At 38.2% G+C, this 11395-nt stretch overlaps 1 protein-coding gene across 2 annotated transcripts; it reads left to right on the forward strand.

Annotated features, from left to right (window-relative positions):
* Positions 1-422: 422 nt before the first annotated feature.
* zgc:162171 (uncharacterized protein LOC565931 homolog) lies at positions 423-10740 on the forward strand. Of its 2 annotated transcripts, XM_039822775.1 has the most exons (5): positions 423-757; positions 942-1254; positions 5908-6038; positions 7473-7616; positions 9017-10740. In XM_039822775.1, the coding sequence occupies exons 2-5, from the start codon at positions 1062-1064 to the stop codon at positions 9233-9235; spliced, it is 687 nt and encodes a 228-aa protein (XP_039678709.1). In that variant the 5' UTR covers positions 423-757; positions 942-1061; the 3' UTR covers positions 9236-10740. The 2 variants fall into 2 exon arrangements, with proteins under 2 accessions (XP_039678709.1, XP_039678708.1); XM_039822774.1 differs by having other exon boundaries at positions 423-1254.
* The last annotated feature ends 655 nt before the right edge of the window (positions 10741-11395 follow it).

Here is an 11395-nt window from a genome sequence, read left to right on the forward strand (position 1 = left end):
AAAGTGCAGACTCTGACTATCAAATATATATACCTGATTAGCAATGATGCTTAAAGCTACCTTTTGTGTTATTTATGTTGTTCAGTTGATATTCAAGATGAAATCAGTCACTTCATTGAAGCTATCTGTGTATGGTGCAGGCTGGCGAAACCGTAACAGTGACAATGCAGTTCATATTAGCCTACTGCTCAGAGAAGTTTATTGAGTCATGTACAGTATGTCCTGGCTGTTTGCCATCTGCCTCATCTTTTCAGTAAATGACAGCCTCGTACATTCCTCTAAATCACCAGAATAGAACATGTAACAAGGTGTAAAGCATTACATTGAAGCGCACACACACACACACACACACAGTGAGAATCTGTTTGCACAGACAGACAGTATGGGGGCGTGGTCGACCGCTCCGGCACAAACTGCTGACAGTTTCTTCTCTGGCAGCTGATCAGATCAAACAGCAGCAGGAGGACGAGGTCTGCACACAGACCGCAGGCTAAACAGATAACAACTCTAAAGTTTGTCTTATTTGCATTGGACACGACAGCGTTTTACATCCAGCTAGATTTTCTTCTTTTTTTTTAAACTTGTTTTACTGTTAGACACTTTTGCACGTTTTGCACGGAGCTGACGGAGACAGAATGTCCCATGAATAGGCTACTCGCAGTGACAGTAGGCTAACGATGATAATACGACAGCCTGACTGACTGAACTACAATATTTTGACAGGCTATTCCTGGTACTGTATCTGCAGGACTCAAGAGTGAGTTTTTAGCGACTCTAGAGTCAAATGTTTACTTTTTACATAGCATTTACTGATATTAGATCTTATATTATGGCTACCTAGTGTGCGCATTTTCTGGTTTTATTTTCACTGCTTAAACAGTTATTTATAGAGCATTTGTAATTCAAGTGTCAAATATTACAAGTATAACTCGGTTTTCCAGCCTTTTGTACATGACTTCAAACCGACGGTCACTGGCCAAAACCCTCCTTTTCATGCGGAACCCATAATTGGAGACCTCACCGTGCCATCCACTTAACGCGCGCCCTCGACCGGAGCAGTAATGCAGCACGAGCGCCTGCTCAAAGTCTTGGTCATCGGCGATCTCGGAGTCGGTAAAACGTCCATCATTAAGCGCTACGTGCACCAGGTCTTCTCCCAGCATTACCGCGCCACCATCGGAGTGGACTTCGCCCTCAAGGTGCTCCAATGGGACCATAGGACGGTGGTGCGGCTGCAGCTGTGGGACATCGCCGGTGCGTAAAAGTGTGGCTGAAAATGAGCTGTTATACCCAGATTGTGTGTGATATAAGGCAGAAAAAACACCTATATTTGAAGAATAGTTTATATTCACGCTTTATTTGCACAATCAAATACGACTTCACTTGCTCACTGCCTGTTTAAGGGTCACACAATAATGTTTAAACTAGCCCACAGCAGGGACGTGCACAGACATTTTGGGAGGCAGGGGCTCAAATGAAAAAAGGGCACTTTTTATAATTATAAAAAAAATAATCTCTCGACTGGATATTTTTATTTTTCATTCAATAAATACATTTGTTTTGCATTATATACAATACAATACACTTTACATTATGCGCAAACAGGAATACATTTATTCATTTATAAAAAAGAAAAGAAAAAAAGAAGCTCCCCAGAAAAAGGGCACTTTCTCTCGAGGAAGAAAAAGGTCAGGTGCTCAAGCCTCCTTTGATGTGTGCGCGTGCTTGGTCGACAGACATTGTGTTAGGTTAAGTTTTTTGAAAATAGTATTAAGATTAAGGTGACCTAAATCAACAGAATCAGACATCATAGCCTGTAATTTATTCAGTTGTTCTAAAAACATGCACGGATTTTGTCCTAAATGTTCATGGCTCCTGCACTCTTCATACTACTTTCTTTAAAGAAAACTCATGTAGGGTACTCAAACATAACATCAAGTCAATTTTGTGAGATTATAATCATGTAAGACATACTTGTGTATATGGGTTAGGTTTAGTGCAATTACGTTTGTTTTTGATTAACCAATTATTAATCATTTGGTCAAAATAAATGGGGAAAAAATGCTGTCACAATTTCCCAGAGATCAAGGTGGCATCTTTAAAATGTCTTTAAAACCCATAGATAGTCAGTTTAATAATGATATGTGACAAAGAAAAGCACTACATCCTCACATTTAAGAGACTGGAACTAGAGAATGTCATTTTACTTTACTCTCTTTACTCTCTCTTTTTGTTTAAAAAATGATTAATCAATTATCAAAAAAGTGGCTGGTTATTTTTTTTCTCGATGGATTCCTCTTTATAGGTTCAGGTGTTTAAAAGTGATATCAAGGGCTTTCATATTTTAAGATGATAAGATATGTTTTGCCATAACGTTAATCAACATGCATGTTTGTGGATTTTGTTAGACTCATACATATTCTACTTTTTCATGACATACATATCAAAACACATATTTCACACTCAGTTAGCACTAGAGAAATTAGTATGATTTAGCTAATTGGAAAATTGGCACTTGACTAAACTTCTACTTGTCCCCTGTAGTTAATCGAGTATCAACATTGGACTTTCCAAGTAAAATCCAACCAAGAAGCAAATACACATTACAGTAATCTGGATTTTCACACACACTGGCTGCATCTTGCTGACTTCATCCAACGATGATGTTGCATAACATGAGAAGTGACCGCCTAGAACATGTGGTTAACTGCTGTTTCTGCAGATGAAATGTTGAGTTTACCCTCCAGTATATTCCATTGCCTACCAGACTAGGTAAAAGTAAAGCTTGTTGTATTCTGCTCATAAAACGCATCATCTCTCCCTAATTGCATGTAAATCAATATTCTCTTTCCTCGTCTCTCAGCTGTCACACACTTTACATTACATTACTTTCATTAAGCTGATGCGTTTATCCAAAGCAACGTACAAGAAGTGCATTCAACCATGAAGATGCTACCCAAAAATAGCTAGAAAAAAAGCACATACAATTATCCAAATAAGCAAAACTGCCTCAAGTGCTACAACTGAGCGTATGGGAGTTGAATGATATGATCGCTGATAAGAGTCGTCATTTACATGAAGACGTCCAGCTGACGGACTTCAGACCAGTAACTGGCCTCACACTGGAGTCACGGCATAGGAGGCTGTTATACTCGGTCTAAAGTCATAATTGCATTACTGTTTGGTGTCAGTGAGTGGTTGTTTATCTGAATGAAGTCTCAGCTTACTTGTTCATTAGCAGACCCTTACAACAGTTGCAAGGTTTTTTGCATCGTAACAATTGCAATATTCTTTTAGCTACAGGTGTGAAGATAAAATTAGTTAAGTACATTTTTATACCATCAACACAAAAACGTCAGTGGAAGTCAAGTTAGGACGTCTTTTTTACCAACCTGGAAGTTAGCTTCACTCATTGCTCAAGGTGTAAATTTCCTATGAAAGTTTTGTCTTGGAAGACAATTAGCTTGTAAACACTTAAAGCACAGACTGCATATTCCTAGGTTTTATTCAATAAGATAATCTCCATAAATATACACAATTTTAACTGTATTTGAACCATACACACTCAATTACAGGACAATTACAAAAACAAATAATTGTGAAGCTTGAAAATTCACAGTGGAGATATTTAAAAGAGATGCACTTCATTTTCTTGCCGATAGTTGGATGAGAATATCAATACCGTTTTCATATCTGTACAGTAAGCCACAGCCAGCGGAGACAGTTAGCTTAGTTTAGCATAAAGAGTGGAAGCAGGGCCAAACCATGCCCCGTGAAGTGCGCCTCGCTTTGAAGCAAAATGAACATAGTGACCAAACAGTGGAATTACAACGTCTGTAATTGTCACGTGATGCTCTCTATCCCAAAAGGACTTTTTCCGATTATTCCGACTTACATGGCAAAAGAGACATCTGTAAATCAGTGGATACATTTTTTTGAGCATCACAACCCTCGTGAAATGACTCGTTTCACCATCAGAATTGTATCCATATTGTCTGGTAACATTTGGAAAGTCTAGAAGAGCAACATGAATAAATCATTTAATCCCCATTCAAGTGAGCGGCGAGCTAAACCGGAAGTAGCCAGTTCGGCCAGCGGAAGTTTCTAGTGCGCCTGCTCTATGGGCCGCATAGTGAGGAAGCAGCACCGATCATCCAGGTAATTTTATACGTGGTTTTGGCTCCATGAAGGCTTCATGTGCCACTGAGAAACTCTCAAAGGAATGAACTGGGCTCCGCCTCAAACACTGTATCCAGTTCTTATAATATATTCATGGGTCAAACACACATAAGCTTTAACCCCGCCTAAAATGATCACTTTTCAGTTGCCTTTGAAAAGAGCTAGGCTAGCTAGCTAGCTCATGCTGAGCTAGGCTAACTGTGTCCGAGTGCTTTGTAGCTTCAAATTTACTGGACAGACATGAGAGGGATATCAATCTACTCATCTAACTCTCAGCAAGAAAGCAAATAAAAGTATTTCCCAAAACTAGTCCTTTAGCGTGATTGTATTGATCAAAAATGTATTGTGCTAAATTGTCACTAAGTTTTTTACTTACTACAAGCTGATTTTGTATATGTGTGTGTGTGTGTGTGTGTGTGTGTGTGTGTGTGTGTGTGTGTGTGTGTGTGTGTGTGTGTGTGTGTGACAAACCCATAATTGAAGTTAAAAAAAAAACTCCACTTGAAATAGAGCAATTGAGACCTGAGTAAAGTTAACTTCCAGGTTGATATAATCATGAGCACCATCAAACAGGAAGCTAGCAAAACCACATTTGAAAAAGTGATACCGTTCTTATAATGCATCCAAGAGTGATACAGACAAATGTTTTGGCGTTGTGAAGTTCTGTTGTAGTGCTGATGCTAGACAGATGTAGAAACTGACCTTACATATTTTATACTGACACTTAGCTAATAAAATATAGCAAAGGTTTTGATGCAAGAAGTTTGAGATTTTGACATTAACACACCACCTTTTATGAACTGTTATTTTGATGGGTTTCAGATTTTCGGGCTAAGCTAATGTCTGTAGGAGGGTTATGGAGCTACAAAATCCAAAACTTGATCACTATTGGACAGAAGCTGTGACTGTTATCACTGACCAGATAGTGTTAAGAAAGAGTCTCACGCTTTCTCTTGGTGAGTGAAAGATAACTTCTGCTGTTAGGAGACTGCTGTATGTGTGTGTTCAGTGTTATGGCCTGTAAGGCAGAGGGTGTTTTTTGTATCAGCTGTTGTCTTACTGCGTAGGTCATGTGCAGTGTGTGTGTATCAGATGCTCACATGCTGATTCACGACTATATTAGGATCATGTGGAGGAAGTTAGCGTCCAGGATAAAGACTTATTCATACATTCAGTTACACACACGTGGTCACACACGTACTTGCATGCAACAAAAGATGCATCTTTCGCATGCGCATTAATAGTTTAACAACATTTTATTTTAATCAGACAATTAATCAATTAGTTGATTGACAGAAAATCAACTATTTTCATAATCAAAATGATAGTTTAAGTGATTTGTTTTCAAGCAAAAATGCCAGACCGAGGCTTGTTCCAGCTTCTCAAATACAGCAAATTAATCAATAATTAAAGTTAGTTGCTGCCCTAAATTGTCTTTAGATAATGAGGTATTTAGATAAGAGATAAAGAGTCATGTCTTAAAGAATTATAATAATATATACATCATTTCACTTTGAATTTAGAAGAAGTGTCCTTTGTCTGTATTTCAAGTTGGTCTGTAATCAAGTTTAGCTTAGAGCTAAGAAAAGTAGGTGTCTCATAAAGTTTTACAAACTGGTACAAACTAATGACTTTTTGAAACTCCTAAATGGTTAACAAAAGCCTACACAAAAATAACACAGACCGTGGAAACAGTATTTATTCTGTAATCTTCTTCTTCTTTAAAAGGGCAGGAACGCTATGGCAACATGACCCGTGTGTACTACAGAGAGGCGGTAGGAGCCCTCGTCGTCTTCGACATGACCAGACTGTCCACATTTCAGGCCGTGCTCAAGTGGAAAGGAGACCTGGACTCAAAGGTAAATATGATCATACGAGAGGAGGTGGAGGTAGAAAGAGACTTTGTGAAGGATCTTATTTAGTTGTCTTGTATCAGCATCTTCCCTCTTCTTGTCTACTTCTGCTTCAATCATGACTCGCCACATTACCCAGGAAGTCTTTTTATAACCTTGACAGACAGAGTGAGAACTTGTTTTACTGTTCGTTACACTGGAACAGAGTAAAGTAAGCTTGTGTTGGATATTTTTTCACTCACAGTATTTTCTTACAGTTGTGTTTTTCTTACGCAACCTCTATTTCGAATGGTAAAAGACTGATGGAAGTTAAAAGGTGTAAAAGTCACTTCACTTCAGCTTGCAGTAGCTTTAGAAAATGCAGCAGAAGACACATACTATGTAAATAAATGTGTACTGTAGAAATAAACATGAACATAAAAATGAAAGCAGCAAACCACAGACCACGAATGAAGCAGGAGACCAAATGGCAACAGTGTTAACTTAATTAAAATAGTCGAGACTCACAGAGACCAAAACTAATGGTGCATTCAGGTGCTTTTCATCAACTTGTTTATCTCCAGGAATCTGCCGTCAAATGACCAATTGTAAAGATTTTTTCTGATACCTGGGTTTATAATACAACTCATGAAGTTTTGTTTAAAAATATGATAAACAACTAGCAAATTATGATGTCCGTGGTGACAGAAATACTCTTAAGTAAAAGTAGTAATACCACACTGTAAAAATACTCTGTTGAAAGAAAAAGTCCTGCATTCAAAATCTTACTTAAGTAAACATTAGCTGTTATCATCAAAATACACCTAAAGTACAAAAAGTAAAAGAACCTATGATGCATCATTACAATAATTCGGGGTGTCACAATTGCAATTTTAAATTGAAATCAATCAAAATGAGCTTTCGAATTTTCAAAATCAGAAACAGGAATTGGCGATTCCCGCAGTATTTTTTTCACTGTCCACCCCACCTACTTGCTCAGGTCCAACAAAAACAACAACAACAACAGAAACACATAGCTTACCAGCACGTAGCATGCAGCTAAAGACACAGGCTAACATTAGCTTACCGGTACCCTGCAGCTTGACATTTACAGACACTATGGCCACTGTCGGATTAGGAGATGAGAAGCAAAAGAACTGGAAAATCCTTCTGCTTGCCCGAAGTCGTGTGGCCGTGTGTGAGTTATGTAAACAAACAACAAAGGTAAAGCATGTGGGCTCTGACGGGACTCCATGTTGCATTCATGTGCACCATGTTAAACTAATTGTGCATTCAATTGAACCTCGTAAACTCTGTGTGACTAAAACTATTGTTGCAAAGTACCCCTGAATGGTTCCTGTACTATGTAAAAGCCCTTTGAGTAGTCGTTAAGACTAGAAAAGCGCTATATAAATACAGTCCATTTACTGATGGTTAATGTATTTGAGTCACTTCCATTAGGTCGCTCTTAGCAACGGGACACCAGTTCCAGCTGTTCTATTGGGCAACAAGTGTGACCAGCGGAGTTTGTGCCCCAAGTTGCCCAAACTGGAGAACTTCTCCAGAGAGTACGGATTCATCGGCTGGTACGAAACCTCTGCCAAGGTAAGACGGGATTGTCTTCTGTGTTTGAGTCCTTATGTCCTGCAAATATTGTTTTAACCTGTGATCTGTCTCTGTCTCCGTCTCCCTCTCACTCTTGTCTTGTCTTTTCTCTCTGTAAACTAACGTCACTGCATATTTTGTCAGTGTATTGCTTACAGTATTAGCCTTCTGTGTCACACACTCCACCACACTTCTTTTCTCTTGCTATTTTTTTTGCTATTGCACCAGTTTTTTCTTCTCTCCCTTATTTTCATGTCAACTCTTTCATGTCAGTGCATGTTCCTCTGATTTTAAAGCTGCACTAGTAAACAGTTTATGTAAAAAGAAAACAATAAAAATCAAAAAATTTAAAAAAGTTCTTTTGTCTGCTACAGTCACCAACAGCAAACTTTTTCTTCACACATAAAACACTTCAAAATTAAAGCCAAAACTTGCCCCTTAACCCCCTTTGGTTGCTTTTTGTCGCCGCCAACGTGCAGTAACACGTTTATCTGCTGCAGCTAAAATTAGCAACACTAAACTGCATATTCATGCCAGGGCCGATAATCGGTCTATGTCCAGTTGGTGTTTTTCTCACCGTTTTTTTTTTTTAATTATTTCTTGGGCTTTTCCGCCTTTAATTTTTGACAGGACAGCTAGTTGAGAAAGGGGAGAGAGAAGACATGCAGGAAATCATCACAGGTCAGATTCGAACCCTAGACCTCTGCGTCGAGGCATAAACCTCTCAGTATATGTGCGCTTGCTCTACCCACTGATCCAACCCGGCCACAACAGAGCTTTTCTTAAACAGTCTCCAGAAATCTGTGAACTTTTGGCTGTGCATTTTTTTTCTGGACGAGGATCACAGAACTGAACTTTTTGAAATGTTGCTGCACAGTTTCGATGTTTTCTAACCCAAAATGGAAGACAAAGAAGAGATTAAAACATTTGCCATTGTTTAAGCTTTTTAGTGTTGACAGAAATTGTCACTACCCGACAAGTAGCCTACAAGAACCTGCTAACGAGAGACTTCTGTAAAATAAAAATGGACCTACATAACGAAGTTTGTTCACTGCTGGCTACAAGTTAGCAATCAAACACAACAAAGGCTGTCCCTTGAATGGCGTTTTGAGCTAACGTTAGCAATCAAACAATCATAGATAGCTAAAACGTTTTTGAAATGATTTCCATCTTCTGTTGTTGTTTGTAATGAGAAAAGTTTATTATTTTATGGATTTCACAAATTTCAGTATGACACGTTTTGCCGTAAACCGTTTAAATCTGAGCATGCGCAACTCACACCTGCACTCGACTCACATCGGGTAGTGACAGAAATCTTTATAAAAAATATCATTTTTTAAATCTAGCTTGCTCAGTACATCATCCTTCTCTAAACCTTCACCGCTGTGCTCTCTCTTCAGGACAACACCAACATTGATGCAGCCATCACATGCTTGGTGAAGAGCATCATGACTGTGGAGGATGAGAGAGCCTTGCGTGACGCCACTACCGCCAGCAGAAGCGAACCGGAAGGCAGCGTTCTGGTTCTGCCTCACTTCGACTACAACACAAAGGAGAAGGGACTCAGTGGGTGTTCAGGATGCCCCTCGCTTAAATCCAGAGACAGGGAAAACGACTGAGGGACGGAGGGGTGGACGGGTCTAACCCAGCAGACTGGAAAGAGATTACTTTGTTAAAGGATTAATATGCTGTAACTTAAAGATGCCTCCCCTTCCTGCCTCCCTTTTATCCTCACGAATGCATTTCTTCAGAGATGTTAGAGGAAACAGTTTAAGAGTTTGGGTTTTTTTCTGAAAAATCCATTATATAATTAAATAATTATTGTATTCGGTAGAACAGAAATTGAGTAAAAAAATGTGTTCACCATTGAAGAAATCTCTTCTCAGACAAAAGTAATATATTTGATCATCTGAAAACCAGGTTTTTATAAATGATATAACTTTATTTACAGACTCAAGGTCCAAATATAAAAGTACACATAACATATTACAGGAAGGGTACACACAAACATAAAAACATACAGACATACTGTCTACCACATATTACATAAAACATACATACATACACAGACATAAAGATATTGAAATATTTTGTTTACAGCACAGCAACATTTTTAGGCTTGAGAGAATTTTACAAGAACTTTTTGTTTTGTAACATGATGAAAGTCAATTCCTTATATAACCATTTTATTTGTGTATTTTATAAGTTCGCATTAATCCGTCACACGTCTTTTCTATTTCTGTTCAGAACATTTCAGAGGTCTTTTTTTGTGCTTTAATTCTTTTGTTGTACAAAAGACGTGCTTTTTTCATCGGGCTTTGAAAGCAAGATCAACTGCATATGTTTAAATTTAAAAAGCCAAGAAAACCTGTTCTAACCTCAACTGTTTTTAAAATGTCTAATGTTTTATCTCTCTCTGTCTGTCTCTCACAGTGCTATGTAAGCAGCTGCTTTAGTGATTCTAGATGTATTGATATTTTATTTGAGATAAATTAAAAGGGGGGGTTGTTTTGTATGTTGAGTGTACTAAATGCAGTTTAACTGTCACAACACATGTAAGCTTCCTGAGGCAAAAATCGTTGATTCTTTTGCATGTTTACACTACAGTTTGAGTTCAGTTACAGATGATCATCTGAGGACTTAAAGGCACCCTTCTTCTTCTTCTTCTATGGAGCAATGTTTTATTGAGTTGCTTCCCATTTTGTTTGCATCTCAAGCTCCACTAGCATGTGAACAAGGAGGCATACTGTATGTACACATTGCTGCTGACAGCAGAGGGTGGCACTTAAAATGTGTTGTGCGTGCAAGCCACGCTATTCCATTGTTAGTTTAAAGAAGCATTGCAATGTGCCAATGAAACACAGAAGACGATGTAAACATTGCTATTTTTTAAAGTAAGTATTGGATTTGTGTTTTATGAAAAATGAATTGCATTGTCTGTCAGGCCTCAATGGTTCTCACTAGTTGTTTTCAGGGTATACCAATACAACTGTATTTGTCGACAAGAAAACTCAACAGGGTACCTTTAAAATGGTGATGTTAGCAGTCATTTCTTTTAGTTTTGTTGCTTTGTCTCCATCTAGTGCTCAGTGGTGTGTTCTCACTAAACTATACTTTGAGATCACCTTTCGTGTGACGCCTTATTTTTCTGTTCATGACTTAGTTTTCACCATAGACTGTATAGAAAGATGAAAGTGAAACCAAAATATCCCTAATACGGACACTGCCATCTTGTCATTTTGGAGCCAGAGTCTGCATAGTAGTGATCAGCGGGATGGATTCACGGTATCAACCACTCGAATTGCGAGTCAAGCAAAGCTGTCAATCAAGATGTTTAAATTTGTTTTTATAGCATCAAATAACAAATAAAACCTAACTTATCAGAACAATGAACACTTAAACACACCTCAGCATGATAAGAGCTAGCTAAAATGACCTTAACCATCTTTGGAAAAAAAGTATTTCACTGACTTTGGTGATCCCTTAACTTTTCATCATCATCATCATCATCATCATCATCATCATCATCAGGTCAAAATGTATTTTTTTTTTCAGTTTATCACCAAATACCTGCAAAACCAATAACCCATTAGCCATACCAGCCCATTGCTTTTATCGCTAATTAGCAAATGTTAGCATGCTAACACGCTAAACTAAGATAGTGAAAAGATGTTAAAAATACCTGCATGACAGCACAGTGAGCATGTTAGCATGTTTCACAGTGGCATTATTTTAAAACTGTGCAGTGCTGGATTGTTATTCAGTTACTGTTATTATAT

This window comes from Perca fluviatilis, chromosome 14, assembly GCF_010015445.1.
Source record: "Perca fluviatilis chromosome 14, GENO_Pfluv_1.0, whole genome shotgun sequence".
NCBI classification, from domain to species: domain Eukaryota; kingdom Metazoa; phylum Chordata; class Actinopteri; order Perciformes; family Percidae; genus Perca; species Perca fluviatilis.